The sequence below is a fragment of the Pleurodeles waltl genome, chromosome 3_1, assembly GCF_031143425.1.
Source record: "Pleurodeles waltl isolate 20211129_DDA chromosome 3_1, aPleWal1.hap1.20221129, whole genome shotgun sequence".
NCBI classification, from domain to species: domain Eukaryota; kingdom Metazoa; phylum Chordata; class Amphibia; order Caudata; family Salamandridae; genus Pleurodeles; species Pleurodeles waltl.
The window spans coordinates 1,144,419,165-1,144,442,212 of record NC_090440.1 but is presented as its reverse complement, the minus strand read 5'-3'; the positions used below and the strand labels follow the sequence as shown (position 1 = coordinate 1,144,442,212).

The following is a 23,048-nucleotide window of genomic DNA, read 5'->3' as shown; positions in this document are numbered from 1 at the left end:
TCAGTCTGCCACCTTTTGCTTTGTAGTGGCTGGTCCCTCTGGTGAAAGCCTTCTGTAGGTCAGCCTCTCCTGACAGCTATCTCATAGTCTCTGTGGTGCGTGTCACCTTTTGGTTTTCTTCCATAGTGACTGCCTTCTAGTGGTTAATCGCTGTAGTGGCAGCCTGTTGGTCCAGCTGCGTTGTGCGACCCTCTTTTTACCTGGCCTATGGCTACAGCCTCCTTGGTTGCTCTGGATACGGTCTCCATGGAGTGGACGCTATAATCGTCTCCATGGTGACGGGTCGAGAGGCGGGGCTTACTGTGCTCAGAGCGCATGTGCGATAGTGTGTTCTGATTCCCAGCCTCTCAGTCGGAAGATGGCGGCGCAGCAGCGAGGAGCGATGCTGGGACTGAGCTTGAGCCTTCTGCTGGGAGGTGAGGTGGGAGCGAACATAGATGGGGAGACATCTCCGTACCGTGGGGAAATGTCTGAGCTTGCCATCTGGGAACTGATTGAAGTTGTGGCTGTGCTTGGTGGATATTAACAGGAGCGACATCCTTGCAAAAGGCATGAGAGTTGGGATAGATGGAGGAGACCCCCGCCCTTCCCCTTATCTGAGTCTGCACTCCTCGGAAGTGTACCTAAACGTACTGCTGGGTTGTAGACGGGACATAGAGATAGAATCGGTATGAATAGGAGAACAACTGCAATATAACGCTCTAACTATGCAAATTTTAAGAATCGAACGCTTTTTGTAGGAGGGTAAGAAACACTTTGATTCGCTTTCGTTGGGAGGGTGACTGTCACTATTTTCATTTGAATCATTCACCCGTCTCGCCACCCATGTTCACCCTCCTAATTGTAGTTCGCCTCCAGATATTGGGACCGCTCTACCGCTCTGTGGAGGCTTGACGGTTTAAGAGGCATTTAGCGGCTCCTGAAATATTGCTGTGGAACTGCCGGGCAGCTGTCCGACCCACTGCACCTCTCCTATAGATGAGTTTTCTTTGAACACCGCCCTCCCCAGCAACACTTTAAATCCTCGAAGTAAACTGTCAACCTGTGAGATATTCCAGGACGTGCCGGCTGTACCCATCAAATCGCTCCTGCGGATTACCCTCCCTTTGGAGGCTGGCTCTCATAGAGGGTGTTTTTTGATAAATGAATTTCAAACCCGCAAAGATTTTGACAGAACTCGCGCCTTGGGTGCTGCTCTTCCCAGCTATAATTTAAATTAATTGTTTAAAACCCACTCTCTAAACATAAGTATAATTGACTTCATCCAGTTTATAGGATATCTCTTTTTCGAGTAGACTGCACATTTAATTCATAACATGTTACTATCTGCATTTATTTCAACTAACACAATGGGCTGCAGACTCGCGACGCGGTATAGAGCGGGGCAGGAAGGAAATCACTTAGGAAATACAAAACACAATGCAATTATTGTTTTGGTAAAGTCTTTAAAGGTTGTGGGACAGTGGGGGGAGGGGGCGTGAAAAGTAGTTTCGTGAAATTGAAGTTCATATAAAGACTCGGGTGGATTATTGAGGAACGAGGGGGGTTTGAAAGGGAACTAAAGAGACGGGGCAGAGGGGAGATGTAGTGGGGTGGGGCAGGTGGAATGGAGAAGGAAAGGATGAAGCGGTATGAGCGTGTTAAGCGGGTATGGAGACAGTAACGCAGATGGTCCAACTTTAGAGCCCAAATGGGACGAGGTGACGGTGGCGGGGGTGGTTGCTGTGGGACAGGATCGAGGGAAGCACGGGATCGACGCAGTCACAGGAAGGGATTAGGAGATTAGACATGGAGTATGGTGTGCTTGGGAGCTCCCGAGGAGGCGGGAAACTGCGTCTGTAGAAGGAAGGAAGCGAAAGGCAAGGGCTAGGAGTACTGACGGGTGGGAAAGAAGGCGCGAAGGCAGAATGGATGGTTGCGTGGGATTGGAACAGGGCATGGGTAGGAGTGCCCGTGCGGTTCTGGTGCACAGGTAGCGACTAGAAGATAGAAAAGCTGTATCATGTGCCAGGAAGTGGTGTGGAGGCAGGGGCATACATTATGCTGAAGCAGACCTTGGGGTGACCGGACAGACATGAGTCGGAAATACATAGAAAAGGATCATGGGGAAGGACGGGTGTAGAACAGGACATGGGTTAGGGTCTGCGGGGCTGCAAGCTTGGGTGGGTCAGAATAAATGGGACTGGATGGCTAGTGGAGCGGTAGCTGTAGTAGGTTAGTAAGAAGTGAGGAAGGACACCAGTGCATTGTCACAGCTGTGGGATGCCAGCCCTTAAATACCAGCCTGTTTTTGTTCTTCAGTACTAGCCTGTTCTTGTGGTAGTAGTAATCCTACTGCTGTTCGGGGGCGTGTGGGGATGGGTAGGACAGATAGTCCCAGCTGTGAGGATGCCAGTTCTGTTTTCACCCCCTCCCCATCCCTGAGACGGAAGTCTTTGAACTGAAGCCTGTTTTGTGCGATTAATAAACTTGCTTGGGGGTGGAGAGTTGGTGGGGGGAGGTGGGTGCGGGAAGGGGGTAGGGCCAGGAATGCGCTGGTCCAGCACCGCCGGTGCCATCCGCTCTTACACTGGTACACTCGCCCATTGTCTCCCTCCAGCTGGGGCTGTCCGAAGATTAGTCTTTGTTTTATTGTGAGTTTTGAGTCGGGATGTTGTGACTGTCGGGAAAAGATGCTTGTTGGGGCGGCGCCAAAGGGGCCACTGGTGTCCGGGGGATGTTCTCCCAGAGTGAAAGTCGTGACAGTTCGTGTCTGGCCCCCCGATCTCCTACATAGAGCATCCAAACATTGTTGTAACACAAATAAATTAAAAGACCCTTTGTACAGCTGCCTCCTCAGACCTGTTGCGTGTTTGTTTTCGGTCGGGCACATCTTTCTGACTGTGCTGTTTAAATCACTCTCACGAATACCTACAGAAAGCTCCGGATGTACAGTTAGCTTTATGCAGACAGCTAGCATTAGTGCAGGGTGTGAACAGTGTACAGCAGGGTGCGCACACAGCCTCCGACTATTGGAATTCCTCGCCGCACCCGCCTCCAGGGTAGGAGATGCGACCCGCTGTCTCATCTGTTGAATTTTGGAGTCTGAAGACTTAAGTGCGATTCTTGGCAAATCAGTTTCTCATTCTGTGGCCCTAACTGTTGTCGTAAGTAACATGTACATATAGTATGCGGTTTAGAACAATTCTAATTGAACTCTTACACTGTGCTGGCCTATCGCCTCCCTCTAGCTGGGGCCGTCCTAAGATTAGCCTTAGTATTATTGTATGTCAGGAAAAGATGCTTGTTATGGCGGCGCCCCTGACGAGGATGTGGAGTTATGGCCAGAGGTCGCGCTTTATAACATTGCAAAAAGAACCTACATCCCGTCTCCTGCAATCCTGTTTGAAATAGAGGTGGGCGAGCCAACCAGTTAACAGGGAGAGCCGAGCCAAGGATCTGGTTCCGATCTTCCAGCACGAGCCGATCCCTGATAATAGGTGTTATGTGAACGAAACAAACCACTTAAAATATGATAAAGCCTCTTCAAAGTTCAAGAAAGTGTATTTCTTCAAAGTATGTGGAAGCGTTGATATTAATAGGGCACATTATAGCACTGCACTGAGAAGTGTTTGTTCACAGTGATAGTTTCATACCACTGGTAGTCTGAACTTGCCTGACAGAAGCCAAGTAAAAGCTCGGCCCGTTATGAGCTGGAGCTTCCAACAGGACCTCGAGCTGAGCCAGATTCTGGCTTCAGGGTCGAGCCTGGCTCGAGCTTTCAGTGGCTCGCCCATCTCTAGTTTGTAATAGACACCACACACCATGCTGTCCTACAATCCCTTATGTTAAAGCTAATCCTATTACAATGCATGGGTTACCAGTGAAAATACAGCAGCTCATTGGGCCTAGATCTTCCATTTATCAAATCTCTTTAAAAAAAAAAAAAAAAAAATCTAGACTTTCTCCTTCACAATTTTAAAATACATCCACAGCACTCACTTTGTTGTATAAAATAAAATTAACAGTTCACAAAACTGTGAAAACGAACAAGCTTTTCATGTAAAGAATCAAAGTTTCAGCCTCTGAGAATATTCCAAAGTCTTCTTTATTATTCTTCCATTTTAGCCAACACATGTTTAGTCAAATCCAGCTTCATCAGGGCTAGAATACCATATGTCACAAATTCATACTTAATAATTACAGTTTCTTAAACTCCAAAACACCAGGTGACACAGCCAAAAAAACAAAGAAGATCATGTCCAAAATCCATTAAAAAAATGTTAAATATATCAAGCAATTGCGATACTTAGTCTGTGAAACACTTACTGAGTTGAATCATACCAGAGCTGATGTGTTGCAACAATTGAGCTCCCCTCACGAGCCAAACTTTTTATCCAGCAGCGGCACCTCCACTATGGGGTATGAGCGTCTCCCCCCCCCCCCCCCCCCTTTCCGCCCCCCATACCCCCAGAAGCAGCCACTGCAAATCTTTAACAACGAAAGGATAATATGCTATGTTTATTATCCTTTCATTGTTAAAGGGGGGGAGGGCACTGTGCACACCCCTCAGTGCGCATGTGTGTTTGGCCGGGCATTTTGAGCCGGCCAAACACATGCACACTGTGCTCTCTCAGGTTGGAGAGAAAAGGCACAGGTTCCCAGTCTGCATAGGAGTGCCCTAGCTAGGAGCTCCAGCCAATCCTAACGCTGCTCTGAGCAGCATCAGGGTTGGCTGCAGGGCAGTCTGGGAGCCTGTGCCTACAGAGAGGACAGAGAAGCAGCGGCACGTTGCTCAGGTAAGCTTGTTTATTATTATTATTTTTATATTAATATTACCATTTCCCTACCCGTGCCACCCCGCCCATTGTAACCGCTGCGAGCCGCCACTGTTTTTATCATATTTGTTTTAGAGGTATGTGTATATACCATGTCTTAAAAACAGATATGATAAACCAGTCAAATTCCATCCTAAAAAAACCCAATAAGGATGGATTTTGACTGATTTATCATTGGTCTGTACTTCGGATATGGTATATACACTTATCTGTTTTCAGATATCGTATGTACATATCTGGTAGTTGCATTGTGGTTTAGTGTCCAAACTGGGTTGTACTTGGATGAATAAAGGTGAGCATGATGTTCTTCCGACATTAGTGATGTTCACATGCATGGTCACTAGGTATTGCTTGCCTCGCATTATACGGGCTGTGATTATTTTTTTTTAAAAAAGCTTGGCTTGGGAGAGCAACACGTTGTGACACATCAGGTCTCTGGTATAATTCAACTGAATGAGTGTTCAGACTAAGTATTTCGACTGTTTGATACATTTATTACCACATTTTTAATGAATTTTTTGAGATGGTCTTCTTTTTCCTTTATGAGAGGGTCACTTGGTGTTTGTGAATTTACAACATTGTAATTATTGTTATTTGAGACGCATATTATGGTCTTCTAGCTCTGATGAGGTCTGAATTGACTAAACAGGTGTTGGCTAGAATGGAGGAATAATAGAGACGATTTTGAAGGGTCCTCGGAGACTGAAACTTTGATTCTTTGGATGACTGGAAAAGGAGCGTGCTCAAGGACCACTTTTTAACTGTTTGGGAACTTCTCAGTGAGGAGTAATTGGTAGCCACTCATTCCATCTGGAAGCATTAAGACTTTGAGACTACAAACCTTGATGTGATTACATAGGCAGTGCTTCTGGCTGCGGTTAATAGTGATAAAGCTTTTCATGTAAAACATTTTTTAGATCAATCGTAAAGACTACTCGACTCCTGTAGTACGTTGACTGTAACCATAACTATATATTGATGGCATATTCCCTCTAGACGTCTTTCAAATTTTGCCTCACATTCCGATAAATGTGCTTCGTCATGAAAACGCGAGCTGTTTTACTTTTTGTTGTAACCGTTGTGCTTTAAGCCAAGTTGTCAGGGACCATTTATAGAAAATTGTTGTTTTTAGACGAGTAACTAGTGAAAAGTTCATCCTGTCTCATCTTAAAGTAGCACGTCACCTCTACTAGTAGAGCGATACTCCGAAATCACAGCCCCGACTTAACCCTCTCCATTTCTAAAACCCAACAACATGCCCATTTGCTCACTGCCATGAAACACAACTTGGATAATATGATTTGCTCCCTAGAGTTCGCAAAAATGCCTGGAGTCACTGGCACCTTTCCCACATTTTTAACTTACTCAAAAGCACAAAGACTTTCCAAGAAAATGGAAATTGACGGACATTTTTTGGTGGAGAGGAAATATTTGGATTTTTACCTGCATTATTGTAGGAAGGAGCTTAGACTATTACAACAGTAGTAAGAACTACAGGAGTAACCCATATACCCATATGGGACCTGGGTAAAATGTATATCAAACAAGATTGTCCCATTGGGATTAATTAAAAAAACACGTGTTTACATTATACCGTGGGTTATGACAACACCAACACAATATGGAAAAACACTTAGTAATCAAATTGTAGTTAATCAATCTTAATATTTAAAAAAACGACGGCATCGAATATTGATCATAGCAGAGCTCAAAGTGCAAGGTGAACAGTAGTGCTTGTGAAGAACAAAATAAACTGCGCAAAGTGGAACACAAAATATAATTGCCAACAGCTAGAAGGAACTCATCAATAAATATTGTGCATGAATAGAGTCACTCCAATACTAGATTATCTTGGCACAAAAATCATCCATTTATCTGCTGGTATATAGAGATGGCGTTAAGAACTTTCTTAGTTTGAGGTCATCATCAGGACCAGGAAAGCACTACAGTTGTGATTGCTGCCTGTCATAAATCCAGGGAAGGGGTGGTTTCCTTTGTATACTCGGCCAAATAAATTGTATGTGCCGGTTTGGATTGAAAATTGGAGGAACACACACATAACAGGAGAGTTTCAAGTAAGCAGTGACATAGTTGTTTGATTACAACACACTCTCTCTAGTTTCCAGGTTTGTGGCTCTCTGATTCCAGTATACTGGACCATGTCAATGTCATGACAAGAACAAGACAGACCACAGAAAACAGGCATTGGCAAAGACAATAGGTCTCTCCTATGAAAGAGGTATTGGCTTTACAAATGTGTTTTAGCCATGTTGTACACCAGCATGGCCGCTGTTGAGCACCCCTAACAGTTAGTGGCATGGAGGAGAATGGGGTGTCATAGAGTGGAATTGGTGAGAGTGGAGTAGAGAACTGTGGAGTGGCAGTGGCATTGTGCTGTTGCGTAGAGTGGCATACACTGGAGTGCCATAGAGTAGGGGGACTGGTGTAAAGTACATTTGCGTAGTGTTGCAGAGTATAGTGGTGTAGAGTGCAGTGGCATGGAATTCAGTGGCTTACAGTGCAGCATCGTAGAGGTGCATGGTGGAGTGGCACAGATTAGAGTGCAGTGGCAAAAAGTGGTACAGAGTGGAGTGGTGTCGAGTTGAGTGATGCAGAGGGCAGTGGTGAAGGGTTGAGTGACAGAGAGCAGTGATGTAGATTAGCATACAGTGATGTAGAGTATGGTGCCATACAGTGCAGTGGTAGAGTGGAGTAGTGTAGAGTAGAGAAGTGTAGAGTTCAGTGGCAGAAAGTGCAGAGTAGAGTGTCGGAGTGCACTGTCTTAGAGAGCAGTGGTTGTAGAGTACAGTGATGTCGAGTAGAGTTCAGTGCCTTAGAGTACAGTGACAGAGAGTTCACTGGTGTAGAATGCTATGGGTTGAGTAGTGGTGTAAAATGCAGAGGCACAGAGTAGATTGTTTCAGAGTGAAATGGTGAAGAGTTGCATGGTGCAGGATAGAATGTAGTTGAGTAGAGTGGCATAGAGTTTAATGGTGAAAACCTGTCTGAAGTAGCATAGAGTTAAGGGGTGCAAAGTAAAGTGCGTTGGCATAGAGGGTATTGTCATAGAGTGCAGTGTTGCAGAGTGGAGTTGAGTAGAGGAGATTGGTGTGGCTTACCCTGGAGAGTGCGGGCGAAAAGTAGAGTTGAGTGGCAAAGAGTGCATTGTCATACAGTGGTACGGAGTTGAGCTGAGAGGCGTAGCATGGAGTAGAGTGCATAGGCATGGAGTGGTGCAAAGTGGAGTGCAGTGGGGTAGAGTGGAGTATTCATGGTGTGGTAGCACACTGCCATTACAGACAACACATTTTCAGTTGAAATGACCATTACATTTGCACCGGCATATAGTTTTACTAATAAAACTATACAGTGCACAGACAAAAATGTGTGGAAATTGCATCACCTAGTTTAATGATTCATTTTGATCATAAAGTATTTGTTTCCAGCACACTTCAGAAATTACAAAAAATGTGCGTCATTTGTGTGTTGATAAATCTGATATATTCTGAAATGCACAGTTCATTTAAATGTGTGCTAGAATAAAACTTTCGTGCACCCACTGTATATCAAGATTGTTACATAAATCATCTCACCTTGAAGTCAGAGAAAGAAGAGTAAATAAGCCCCTTGAAATACAGCACCTGGCTATTTACCTATCTTTGAATGCACAGCAAATGTGACAAGATAAGAAAAAAATTTGCAAGCCTGTTTACAGAAATGGACCCTCAGAAGGATTTTGGGAATAAGGTTTTGGCAAGGGAAGGACCAAACTTGATCATTAAAGCCTACAAATGGAGAGCAAGAACATGTGGATTACAAACCCACAGAACCAATGGCAAGCAACAGGGAGAATGCATTCCCTGCTGTCTGGTAGGCTGCGACCTAAAAACGTGCACTACAAAGTCTCAATATAAAAACCTGTGCCTTCTTCACTTTCTTTAGTCCATCTTAGATTTCTACAGTAGATCCCAAGTGTAGCATCGGTATTTCCACAGGTAAGGAAACACGTGTGTGTTGACAGCGTCGACCATTTACCTGTTAAAGCCATCTCTAAAAATGTTCTCAATTTACCCAAATGTTTAGCCTCCTTGGGGACTTACTGTGATGTAACGAACATGCTTAAAGGGCAGCCAGCTCCGAAGTGAACAACCTCTTTGCCCACGAGTTTTGCCCAACTAGTGCCCGCACCCTCGGCGCTACCGCCAACTGAATGTTATGTTACAAAAAGCCTTGGTAGAGCCAAGAGATTAAATGTTTCCTAGGGAGTGGCCATTGGCTCCTCTCTTCTCATTTCCTCTTGTCAGCAGTGAGATTCCTTCATTACAGTGATGGGTGACAGAGAATGTGACTTATGCAAAAGAAAAACGGCAACAACTGCTGTGGAGATGAAGCCTTTCAGTTTGCAGGTTTCAGACAGTGGCTGCCATCTGTCGCACAGAAGCAGGCGACCTCCAAATAAGGCAGGGACCGGCTGTTGCATGCAAGCCATCTCCCTGAGAACTGGGACGCTATCTGGGAGTCTCAGCAAGAAACCAGAGCACGACTCTCGGCGCGCTGCCAGAGGCCGAGGCCCCCGGGTCGGTGGCTTGTTGTAGGTTTGCTGTTCCACGCTCCCCACAAGTAGCTGGCACTGGTACAAACAAACCGCGGACTGCGAAGATGGATGCAGCTCCCAGCTGTCAGATTCACGCAAAGCTAGAACATTTTCGTCTGCAAGTGCCTCGGATGCCTTCCAAGCGCAAGTGGCGGCCTACAAAGGCAACGCAAGAGTCGTGAAAGGCAAGGCTTCCAAGGGCTTGTCCTGTTTGACCCAGGGGTGCACTTCAGGCCTCTGGGCCCCTCCCATTACAATGAGCAGCCCCCTTGTGTTTAAGTATGCAGCGCTCTTGTAAACACCATGCACCCTCAACACTGTTTCGGAGCAATAACTAAAACACGAAAGTGTTGTTCTCGGGTGTGTTTCTGACTCGAGTTGATGATTCACTCCTACCCCATCAGCTGACATTTCTGCTGGCCAAGAAAATTGAGTTATATCCGTTGATGAAAACTCCTCAGTTGGTACCATTTGTGAGAACACTAATAGCTAGAGAAAACAGGTTCTTTCCATTATTTTGATGACTTTCAAACCTGCAAAGCGATGTTGTCGTTATTGTCGGTACTGCGAGCAGTGCATCGCATAGCCAGCTGCAGTCTACGTACAGAAACTAGCCGGGTCCAATAGGTTTCCATATACCAGGGCATTTAAAATCATGCGGTGTGTGCCCTTTTAGCACTAACTCATCTGCGACTTGTTTCTTCCACGAACGCACACTTGTGCCACTAAGGGTTGCCGTGCTAACAAGCGGTAGTAATGTGCACACCTAGCTCAGGCGTCCTGTGCAAGCACACTTCTACACGGAGCTTACATCGGGGGCAGATATCGCTCGCAGTCTGATATGCAAGCGGTTTGTGTCGGGGGTTTACTTCAGCCAGTTTTTTGCGCCCCGTAAACATACGTATTTATATATGAAGGCATGCATGTGGGTGGGTGTTTAGTGTTAATTCCAGCAGGTACCAACGGAGCACCGTCCAGGATCGGAGGCCAGGATTACAATCTAGGGTCGGATGGGGGCTTTTACTGAGAGCAGTAGAAGGAAGGGGGTATTACGGGTTTCTGCATGTAGTGTTCTTTCTTTCTTTTTTCAAAATATGTCTTAATAAAGACCACGGAGTGCATGGTGTACGCTTTGGGCATAGTCTCGGCTATTCATCAGTCACTCCAAGTCTGGCCTAGTGGAAAAACCCAGGGAACTGATAAACTGTGAGCATTACTAAAACGGAGATGAAAAATGTAAACCTATATTCACTGCACGTTATGGTGGGCAGGTTGGGCATTGTCGGCAAGACCTAGTGAATGATTCCTGGACTTGAACACAGCGCATGCTGGATGTTTTAGTTTACTTCAATAGAACCAGCCGGGTAATACACCGGGGGGGACAGTGGTTTGAAGAAGCAAAGCCCTGGGCTCGAAAAAATAGGGTTCCAATGACCTGGAGCTGTGTACTACCGTGCAAGCAGTGAAAGGCAAGCTCCCCAAGGCAGACTACACAGCAGGCAACCAACCTGCAGCTGCCTATCGTGATATTGTACCTGAAAATCAGGGTTGGCACTGCCAGGTTCGATTTGAGTGCAAGTGCACATGGGAAATACCCACATTTTAGTACCAGCTTAGATTCCAAGCAGATGTCCCAACAACGTCGTTATCGTGGCAGTGCCGGCGAATGAGCAATCACTGCAGTGCTCATGGGTTCTGCAAAGCACTTGCTGTGGCTTTACCACTGCCAATCTATAGTGCAATCATGAGTAGAACAAGGACGGGGCTATTTAATGAGAGGGAGAGAACGTTGGGCGCAGAAATATCCAGCTCATTCAAGGAAACCGAGAAGTGATTGATTGGGTAGAGTTCTCATGTGAAGCCTTATGGAGACACATGCCCGACCATCACAGAACACAGACTCCATACGGAATGGTGTGGTGGTGTTTAAAGAAAGCACACCGTTACCCTCTGTTGCTCTTCCTTAAGTGCTTCTTAGGATGCTGGGATTGAGGCATGCAAACTACCCACAATTCTTTTTGCATCACGTACATCAGTCTGCCAGGCGCATTTACAGCCTGGAGAAGTAGCCTGTACTTTCAAATGTTCCATTTGTTCATCAAAACTTGGTTGGACCCGCCAGGCTCCTCATCTATTGGTTTTTCTATAAATGTTCGAAGCTGTCCTAAGGTCTCTTTACACGCCCATGGATGGGTAACTTTCATCCTGTGTTTGTTCTGTGTTCACTCCTCACGTTCGGACAGGGGTTCTGGCCTTACAATGTTTTTCTTAGCATTGGATAAGGATTACAGTATACCTTTTTTAGGCTCGATATTCACTTCTTCAAAAAAAATGGAGTAACAGTCCACCTTTTTTTCACAAACTCAGCTACCCTCCAATCACTTGTTGACTGTATCCTTGCCTTTGATTATGTACTGCACTCCTCTGCCTTTCCACCAATCTTGCGTTCCACAGATACTCCTTGAATACACAGATTGTAGTTAAAATTTTTACACTGTTTTCTAGGTGCTTTCTTCGCTCTTTGACAGTGGTTATCATTTTGTAGACTGATTTTCAATCCTTGGACGGGTGTTGCAGTCTTATATTGTTTTTATGTGTTCATCCTTTTCACTGGAGACGTAGTTGTAGTCGTACAGTAAATTATTTTTGCTGAACTCATTCTGCGCTCAGACAGCAGTCCCAGCTTTTAAACGTGTTTCTACACACATTATCAGTACTTGGCTCAGAATTGCAGTAGGACAATGCTGTCCTCCCTCTTCCTGTTCGAACTAGAGTTGCAGCCTTAACCCTTTTCCAGGTGCATTCTTCAGACAGAACAAAAGTTCCACTTGTATAATGTTTTGGTCCAGAGACTGTTTGCAGCCAGACAACAGTTGCAGTCTTAGAGTTGTTTTTCTAGACTGATTCTTGATGATGGAATATGAGCCAACACAAAAGGATGATGGAGGGAGTGCTGACCATGCAAACACTCACCCCCAGTCACAGATCTGGGTTTAATCCATCGTTCTTTTGCTCACCATGCCACCCCAGTTTGGACCCAGCCATAGGCAAATCAGTCTTGACCCTGTTCCTCATGGGAACAGTCCAGCCCGAACTGCCAGGCCAGGTCCTCCCTGGACCGGAAACAAGCATCCTGGGACCGGTTTCAAATCAAATCAAATCATTAACATTTATAAAGCGCGATACTCACCCGTGTGGGTCTCAAGGCGCTAGGGGAAAAAGGGGGGGTTATCGCTGCTCGAACAGCCAGGTCTTTAGGAGTCTCCGGAAAGCGGAGTGGTCCTGGGTGGTCCTGAGGCTGGTGGGGAGGGAGTTCCAGGTCTTGGCTGCCAGGAAGGAGAAAGATCTCCCACCCACCGTGGAGCGGCGGATGCGAGGGACAGCAGCGAGTGCGAGGCCAGAGGAGCGGAGGAGGCGGGAGGGGACGTAGAAGCTGAGGCGTCTGTTGAGGTATTCCGGTCCCTTGTCGTGGAGGGCTTTGTGTGCGTGGGTGAGAAGTCGGAAGGTGATCCTTTTGCTGACTGGGAGCCAGTGCAGGTGTCTCAGGTGTGCGGAGATGTGGCTGCTGCGGGGTATGTCGAGGATGAGGCGGGCTGAGGCGTTTTGAATGCGTTGCAGGCGATTTTGGAGTTTGGCTGTGGTCCCGGCGTAGAGGGTGTTGCTGTAGTCCAGGCGGCTCGTGACGAGGGCGTGGGTCACGGTTTTTCTGGTGTCGGCGGGGATCCAGCGGAAGATCTTGCGGAGGGTGAGGAAGCAGGCAGAGGACACCGCGTTGACTTGCTTGGTCATGGTGAGAAGAGGGTCCAAGATGAAGTCGAGGTTGCGGGCGTGGTCTGTGGGGGTCGGTGCGGTGCCGAGGGCTGTGGGCCACCAGGAGTCGTCCCAGGCGGACGGGGTGTTGCCGAGGATGAGGACTTCCGTTTTTTCAGAGCTCAGCTTTAAACCCTTCTTCAGCCAGGCTAGCTTGATTCCAGTGGCACAGTGAGCAAGGGGCCCACGTCTGGGCATACCCTTCCCACTTGGGGCAACTTTACCAACACAAAAGGATGATGGACGGAGTGCTGACGATGCTAACACTCACCCCCCAGTCACAGATCTGGGTTTAATCCATCGTTCTTTTGCTCACCATGCCACCCCAGTTTAGACCCAGCCATATGCAAATCAGTCTTGACCCTGTTCCTCATGGGAACAGTCCAGCCCGAACTACCAGGCCAGGTCCTCCCTGGACCGGAAACGATGGATTAAACCCAGATCTGTGACTAGGGGTGAGTGTTTGCATTGTTCAGCACTCCGTCCATCATCCTTTTGTGATGGAATATGAGCGCCACTCTGTTTTTCTGGTTTCTTGTTTTACTCTGAGTGAAGGTTCCATTTACACAGATGATTTCTATACCCTTCCTTCACATTAGGAGAGTCACCAGTGAGTGCAGAGTAAGTGGTAGTGGTAAATTTTTAGTGTGCGCCTCCACAGTAACCACACCAAACTAGGTATGGGTAAAAATTTGAAACAACATTGATCATTTGGTATTACTGGCATCCACTAAGGCACCTGTACTTCCAACTTTCTATCCCTGAAAAAGGTGATTTATTTTCAAATTATGAGTAAAACTTGTTTAACGATGGTAGCCTGCCTCCCAAAGGGACATTGACTCAATGCTCTACTTAGGTGTATTAACGGAAAGAGACCTACTCTCCACAGGAATATTGAAAAAAATATATAGGGAAAATCCAGTAATACCAGGGTAGTGTGTGTATGTTTGTGTGAGTATGTCGATAGAGGGATCGATCGAGATCCATTCAGATTCAGGATAATTCACAGCTTAAGGGAGCCTCAAAGAGTACCAAACACTTGATCCCTAGCTAGAGTCAATGAGACCAGATTAGGAGTTCCATGTCAACTGTATTGTGGATAATAACCATACATTGATAGTTCAGAATGGAGGTGTTCCTGCTGCAGACACAGTGCAAGTGACAATGGTGAAAGAAGAATAATAAGGTGCACCAGCAGATATGTACATTTAGCAGTGATTATAAGGACACATTTATTCAGTACCAGACATGTACCAGTTCAGGATCGTATAAAGCCCAACATCAAATGAGAGAAAGACCAAGGTTACAAAGTCTTGCCATTTCAATATCCGTGTATGATTCACACAACGCTGTTCTGATAAAACTGCAGATTCACTAGCGACCCCGGGGCAAGTGGTATACCTCTATCTCAGGTATGAATCATTCAGTGACCACTTTGCTCCTTTAATCTTGCCAATGTGCCGTCCCGCCGTGGCTTAGTGAAAAGTCATGTTTCTCCGCTACCTTTCTGACAGAGTAGTCTTGGCAGGGTTCTCTCTGATCAAATTATATACATATTGCCAGCAAGTGTACTGTAGTGTCTAAGCACCAGTGATGTGATTCTATTTAAAGCAATAGAGATGTGCAAAGACTAAACCATTGTTGCCTGAGTTTAAAGTTTAATGAAGTCGGGTTGCTACCTCTTTTTCTGCCCTGAGGAAGTAGGAGTTATATGATGGGGTAGGTTGTTGTTTGTTTTCACTTCCACTTCACCAGCAGCACCTATTGTTTAAACTGCTATTAATTTATAGTTCTTGTCCATAATATAATTTACATGAAACTGATAATCTATACCTACTTGACGTTTTATTAGGGATCATGTGTCATGCACCCTTTGAGGCTCCCCACAGTCGTAAGTGACTCTGAATGAATTTTAATGGAACATTGTAAAGTCTTACTTTTTTTTTTTCGGACTGATATGTGATCATCCTCAAACATCCAGATTTAGTCTCCTTGGACACCTTGAGATCTGAAAATATGAATAAATCATGTTTGAGCCAATGTGATTTTAGAGGCGGAGGTAAACTTTAACTTTGACATTATCCAATCAATGTTGCCCTCAGTTTGCCTCTTTCCATAATTATACATAAGTCGGTTGCAATGTTCTTATTACCAAAGGGAGCGGTTAGGTTGGCACATATCTGCCTGATATGATCTGCAAAAAAGAAGGGACACCCTGTATTCCAATGGAACTAGGATTATGGAGGCCATTAATACAACAATGTTCCAAAGGCAGTCACTTAGACAACATCTGATATATTTGCATAGAAATTCTGTTCAGAGATCCTGCCATCACAGCAAATTATTTTGAAACTTTTCAGTGTAATCATTCCATACATTGCACGAATAAGGTGACAATTCCAATCTGTGGAAAGGTGCCACACGTGTCAGCCATCGGTGGTCTTGTTTCTTTTAGGCATTGCATTGTCTCTAGTTCCTTTTGGCTCAGGTGAGCAGTATGCTGGTATTCATCACCTGGTTTCTTCTTTTTATTCAGTCTCCACTATTTTTTAAATTTCCTTTCTCTTTCAAGGTTACTACAATTCTGTCCTGAGAAATCCCCTGTCCAATAAAATGTTTAGGGGTCGAAACGTCGACTGTTCTATCTTAAACCTATTTGCATTGATGACTGGACTCTGGGAAACCCATTCCACTTTCACTGCGCCTAACATGTAGCATCTTTCCAAGGGTTGGCATTGCCATCTGTCTCTGGTCTGTCTGGTCAGTGTGCGGTTCGTTTTCCGTTTTATTTTGGCTGTTTTTGGTTCTTTATAGGGTCTTCTAAGCCAGCTTTTACTGTTCGTTTCCCTCATCTTAAAACAAACATTGCCTACAGCAAGCACACACGCTACAAGCTTGCAAAACACTTACTCAGCACGTCTTTATTAGTTAAAAACGATTCCAATTTGCAGGAATGGGCCACCTTTTTAGCTTTTTAATTCACTGATAGTGTTCACTTTGATTTTGGCGCCGGGCCCAGCTTCTAACTCAGATCTGCATTAACTTCTATGCTGTACGTTTTTAAAATCGTTACAGTGAAAATAACACCTTGCCAGCGAACCTTAGACCAGTTTGTTATGGCCTACTATGACAGTCATGCCATGCACGAATCGGGCGCCTTTGAGGTCTAATGATTTCTTCTCAGTGTGGAACCAGAGGCCCACTAAATTCTAATGTCCCCCACTTGATTAGCTGTGTTATCCTCTGAAGAGCCCTTAATCTCCCCAATCACTTCCCGACCCATGCCGAATGAGAGAGCTCTTGAAACTGGCAAATGCACCATGTAAACAATTAAACATATAATCTTAAGAGGCAGCCTTTTAGGTGCGTCCTGTCTGTCCTGATAAAAAACGAGTGTGCTTTCACGTTCAAGAGTAAGCAATGCTCGTCTGTCAAAACTTTAAAGCCAATCAGATGGGTAGAACATCCCCTTACATCACAAGAGATTCCGCTTCCTTCAGATCCCCGAATCAGATAGTTCCAATCTTTTGAAAATGGTATATTACGAGTAGAAGAAACCGCTGCAAACTGCGTTTTCCTTTGGTGTGTGTTTTTGTATAAAATACCCCACCCTCCCGTGTCGGTGTCTTGGCTTCGCTGGATGCTCCTTACCGAAAGCCCGTGCAGGCCGGGGCCTGGAGCGAAACCACCAGCCAGTGCTCAGTGGACAGGAATCTAATCTCTCCTAAATTATCGTGCACGGAAGGGAGGGGAGGCTAACCTTGGCTTCGCCCGTTCTTGCAGTTTTCAGGAAATCTGCTGTGCCCTGCCCAGACCAGGCAGAAAATAAGTTTTGTTTTGTTTATGGCGAGTGTCGAAGTTCGGGTTGGGGTGGGAGAGCTGCAGGACAAGGACAGGAGTAACCCGCATCAGACCCGGGCTCGGCGCTCCATCCCTAGCTTTAATCCAGATTTATGGGCGAACACCGGCTGCTCTTATTTACAAGTGTCAGGGAGCCTCCCCCAACGTATTCCACAGAGCGTCGGGCCTCGAGCAGCTGGGAGCTCGACTCGCTGCCAGCCGCGTGAAGCACTTGCTTGTTGCTGGCGCGCTCAGTGGAGGTTTAAACATCCACGTTTTGTTGATGGCCCGAAGGACAAGGAGGGACAACAGGTGGCCCTTCAGCAGCGTGGAGGGCAACAAACATAATCGCCCACTGCCGCATGTCTTTTTGGCAACATTACCAACATAGAAGGGGGTGGGGGCGAAGGCGTGTGAGGAAAGATAGTGGCAATAAACGGGGTGCAATTAGCACTGCGGTAAATTGCAGTGAGGTTCAATAATTTAAAATGAAAATAAGTTATGTGCTTAACAACTACAAGTTGAACAAGATTGCCTTGACGCGAGGTAAGTTCAAGCTAAACCCAGGTTAGACTGCAGATGCTCCTTCAGTTCCTCCATGGTCAGTGAACACAGCCAGTATGGTTGTAAAAAGCATACCCCAAATAAGAGACGTCACCCTGTAGAGTGTAGCTGTGAAGTCACATTCCCTTCCTGAGTATCAGCAAATACTTAAAACGCTTTAACTTAATGGAGAAAACCTGCTAATCACTATTGTAAGAACAATAATGAAATGACCCTTACAGATTTGAAGACGGTGACCGTAAAATGGCCAACAACATTAACATTTCAAAGATGAAAATCTCCAAAATGTACAATATATCAACACAGTGAACAGCATAGAAGAGAGAAAAAGCAGCGCTGGCCAAGCAGGAGAAAGGCTCTCTCCTTCTGCTGCTCTTGCTATCAAAGGAAGCTCCACAGAGCCTACTTCTAGTGTAGACACCTCACCTATGCCATATCCCAATCCCTACCGACCAAGCAGAACAGGCTTTCATGAAGTCCATGATTTGCGAAGGAGATTAAGAGCTTAAACCACTGCACTTCATTCAAAGTTCTGATATAATGGCTACTATTTAATGCATTGTTAAATATGAAATGGTACTGATTTTTACCCACAGTGTTGTTAACACTATTAAGTTGCATTTGTGTTTTTTATATATGTTTGACCTGTCACACATTTAAATTAGTATTCCTGTATTGCTACACTTACCCGGTAGCACCGGAGAATGCTACTTCATATCAGGGCCTTCTTAGACAATGTGAGACGAATGGATTTACCGAAAGGCCATTTGTATGCATATGCTCTCGGGTGCTGTCACGTTATTGTACACAGGGACTGATTGGCTAAGTTCCTAGGCAGGCATACAAAATGAGATGTAAAGCCCCCTTCTTAGGTCGTGTTGCTGCATTGCAATACCATATGTAATCTGGTGCATAGACTGGGACTTCAAGGTGTCAGGAGACCCTGAAGAGGCCTGCTGTACACCCGTTTTTTGAGTGAGCTGTGCTATGTCCAACAAACCTCTACAGCTGACCCCAGTAGCCTGCTGTTTAATCATTTGGATGTCAGAGAGACAAAAGGACCGCTAACTGCAAACTGAACACTGCCGTTTGCAGTGCACTTGGTCTACCAGAGACTACAATCGTGTATGTTGTTTTAAGTGAAGGAGCAATGAGCAAGATGGCATCTTACTAACCACAAGAAAAATAGAGAGAAGGAAAGTCACACATCCTCCCAGCACATCCTAAGTGTCACAACCAAGTGTGATCGTCATAGGTAGAAAAATCCACTCCGGTTTCTCTTACCTCCTGATTGCCTGGAATAACCACCCCTGAGAGGGGTTGGGGGGTACCTGCCCAGGTATCCTTATCCAATAAAGGTCTTTCCTAATGGAAGAGAAAGCCTCACACACCTAATAGTGTCATTCTTCATCATTGGCTACCTCTCCACACCCTGATAGGATAATCCCACCAGGGTGGACTTGATCCCCTGATGGATTCAGAGCAAGAGGGAGTTCTTAAATTAAAAAAAAAACTGATGCATAAGTCTGGGGTCCAGATTGATGGGTTAGAAATACCTTGTTGTTCCCCAGTGTGTCACCTTTATTAAGTAGGGACCTCAAGTAATATTTAAAACAAAAGCACTGTTTATTTGAGGACCAAGGCTCATACCATCCAATAAGAGGCCAACGTGTTTCTGCCCTCAATCTCTAGCCCTAGCAGGTCTGGGGCACTCTTCTGGGCCAAGGATCCCTATGGTCCCTTGCTGGCTACTCTGCTCTATATTGTACTTTTAGTGCAGTGGACAGAAAATAAATGCAGGTCAATCCCACTTGAATATTCTAAAACCAATTATTATTCCACCCTAGACTTTAGGGTGCGCTAGCTTCCTGGGTAAGGAAGGGAACTATGTCGTTTATAGTCCCACATACTCCAAAAGGTACATCGTGCCTTAGTTCCTATCTGCATCCCGTCCTTGCCTGTAATATGTTGTGATATTTCTATTCAAGATGTCATCTTGTCAACACCTGTACAGAGAGGGTCAAAAATCTATTTAATCGCTGAGCCCATACAAATTTGTAGTGCTGCAAGACTTGCAGATCTCAATACTATATGGTTCCTTGCCCATCTTGTGTTGATTTTGGAGCAAGATCTTTCAATGCTATTACTGCAGCACTAAGCTGGCACTTGAAAATGGTTACACTATGGTTTGCGTGGATGTCGCTGGTAAGGATTACTTCCCAGTAGTTCACTGAGTCCAGTTCTTTATACCACGATGAGTTAAAATATGCAATTGAAAAGGTTAAATCACCTTGGTTCGACCTTGAGATGAAGCAGTTAGTGCTACTTTTGAACTATCTGTGGACAGGAGCAGCTAAAGATGGCAAAATTTGTCACACAATTGTTTTTCTTTTATTTTCAACCTCTAGCCCTTCAGCTTGTCAGTGTAAGAGGATACATGCTGTTTTGAGAATCCATTTAAAACTTATATTGCTGCTTATCCTAGTTAATTACTTCGCTATAAAGTGGCCTGCAAAGTTTCCTCTCAACTTCGGTCTACCGTGGCAGCTTGACATTTTAACAAGTATCTACATGCGGCTTAAATCCACAAGAAACCAGACTTCTGCCCTAAACCACCAGGAAGACCGTGCCACGCTGCCTCTGTTGTCAGCACATTTACCCCACAAGGGCTGCTTGTTGCAAGACTCTTGCTTTGCTGAATGTAGTAGATTCTCTTGCATCAGCCATGGCCCTCTTAAAGTCTTTTGGGAGGATTGGGGTAGACGGATGGCAAGTGACTAGAAATGGTTTCATGAGTTAATATTAGGTCTAGTTTGAGACAGCCCAGCATTGATATTGACCTGTTGCTTACAATATACATAAAGAGGGATTTGGGCCTGCATCTTTCAGCCATTGGCTTTATTTAAGCAAGCCATTTCAGCCATTGGCTTGCGACTTTGTCAATCATGTCTTGGTTGAAACCTGGAAAGTATTCATTTCTCACCTAATGCTATTGGCTGTTTCAGTGCATCCATCCAGCTCCACTCAAGTGCTTGCACAGAGTTGTCTGAGATACAACCTTAAAAACATAGCCCTGGATGCCTGCTGCTTGCTGGTTCTCTTATATTTGTTGCTCAGATATGCTACCACTGCTTTCATTAGCACATTAAACACAGACATATTGGCTTTACCAGTGTTTGCTATAAGTTGATCCAATACATGTGAGTCAAAAGCAGTGGAAGCATCTGCTTGGCTGCCAGAACAGTTACTGGTGAGGGATATAACTCGTATTTGGGCCTTGACAAGATGACATCATAGAGAACTAGATCTAATAACCTTAACTATTGACATGTTTGTTACATATGTGAAAAATAATTTCTCCCAAACTGGTCAGAGTCATGGAGGAGTCCAGTAAAATAAATTAAAGAGGTGCCCAATGTAAATCCAGATCCATGCCAGAATACCGTGATACTCGTATTGAAAAAAAATACATACACAGATTTTTAATGTAACACATTTCCAGTTGGGGGTTGTCGTCAAAATCTGCCCTGGATCTGGTCTTTGTGGACCTACACTGGATCCAGTGTGATGGTAGGTTGTACCATTTTTCTATTTGAAAATGTTAGAACTGGGATCTCTTGTTGGCAGTCAGTGTATACCCTGTCCAAGTAGGGAACCCCACTCTAGTCAGGGAAAGGCAGTCCCACACCTAAGAACTCCTATTCACACCCATGGTAGCCTGGCACAAGCAATCAGGCTGCTTTTGGATCGAGTGTGTAAAGTATTTGTACCCACACAGTAACAGTGAAAACACTACAAAAGGACAGCACACCAGTTTAGAAAAATAGCCAGTATTTATCTGAATAAAACAAGACCAAATTGACAAAGACCCATCATACACAAAAAAAAGCTATCAATTTTTAAAGTCGATAGGAATCAATGAATGCGTTGTTTTAGCACAAAGTACTTAGTATGCTTCAAAAATAAAGCAGCAGGAGAGGTGATGCATCAGAAAAACAAGCAATGCTTTTCTGATTTCTTACTTGCAAGTGAGGCTGTGCCTCGATTCTTTCACTGCCAGGTAGTCTTGCATTGATTCTTTCCCCCACAGGAGAATAATGTGTCGATTTCTGAACACACAGCCTCAGGTCCTTTGCTATATTGAAGAAATGATGCCCAGGGTCGATGCAAGGAAAATTATGATGTACTGTGCGAAGGGTCCGCGTTGAGAACAGGTGATGTCGAATTTTCAGCTGCGGGACAGGCGATGCGTCATTTTTTCTGCTGTGCACATAGAGATGCATGGATGTTCTACCACAGGTTACTGTCTTTCACTTCCAAAGGCCCAAGGACTGGATTTGGCACCACCTAGCAAGTCCGGACTCTTTTGGCAGAAGAGTCCAGGCACTGGCAGGTGAAGTCTTTGATGTCCTTGAGACTTCACAACAGGAGGCAAGCTCAGTTCAAACCCTTGGAGAACCTTGAAAAGCAAGATATAGAAAGCAAAGTCCAGTCATTCACTCCCAGGGCAGACGTAGCAGCAGCAGGCTAGCACAGCCGAGCAACAGGCAGAGTGCCAGGTCCTCCTTGAGCATCCAACTATTTTCCCTGGCAGAATGACCTCAGTCCAGAAGTGTCCTGAAGTTGTGGGGTCAGCAGTACCATACTTATACTCATTTCTGCTCTTGAAGTAGGCAAATTTCAAAGGAAAGTCTTTGAAAGTGCACAAGACCGTGCCTCTCCCTGTACTGTCCCTAGACACACTCCAGGGGATTGGAGACTGCTTTGTATAAGGACAGGCACAGCCCTATTCAGCTCCAGCTAGCGCTCCTCCCTCCACTCAGCTATTTTGTGTGACTGTCTATAGTGAATTCACAAACAGCCCAACTGTTAATCTGACCCAGACGTGTAAGCCACAGCAAGCCAGAGGCACAAAATGGTTAAACAAGAAAATGCCCACTTTCTAAAAGTTGCCTTTTCAAACTTACATCTTTTTGTGAACTTGCTTTTTAGATTGGGGTTTTTTAAATTGAGAATTTAAAAAACCCAATCTCCATATCTCTGTCTGCCCCAAATGAGAAACTGCACTTAAGATATTTCAAGGCAACCCCCATGTTACCCTATGGGATAGATAGGCCTTGAAATAGTGAAAAACAAATTTACCAGTATTTCACTATCAGGACATGTAAAACACTTCAGTACATGTCCTACCTTTTAAGTACACTGCACTCTGCCCATGGGGCTGCCTTGGGTGTACTTTGGAGGTGAGTTACATGTAGTAAAAGGAAAGGTTTGGGCCTGGCAAGGGGGTACAGTTGGCAGGTCGAACTGGCAGTTAAAAACTGCACATACAGCCACTCCAGTGGCAGGTCTGAGCATGGACATCATTTAGGGGTTGCCAGGGTCACAGCTGCGACTTCTGGCTTGCACTTTGTGACCCCTGG

General features: G+C 45.2%; 1 protein-coding gene across 1 annotated transcript in view; it reads left to right on the top strand.

Moving 5' to 3' along the window:
• Nucleotides 1–313: 313 nt before the first annotated feature.
• Nucleotides 314–23,048, top strand: part of JAM3 (junctional adhesion molecule 3) — a 335,977-nt gene continuing 313,242 nt past the window's right edge. The window contains exon 1 of the mRNA XM_069224453.1: nt 314–416. Within this exon, the coding sequence (XP_069080554.1) occupies nt 359–416 (58 nt within the window). The 5' untranslated portion in view covers nt 314–358. The remainder of the gene's footprint in view (nt 417–23,048) is intronic.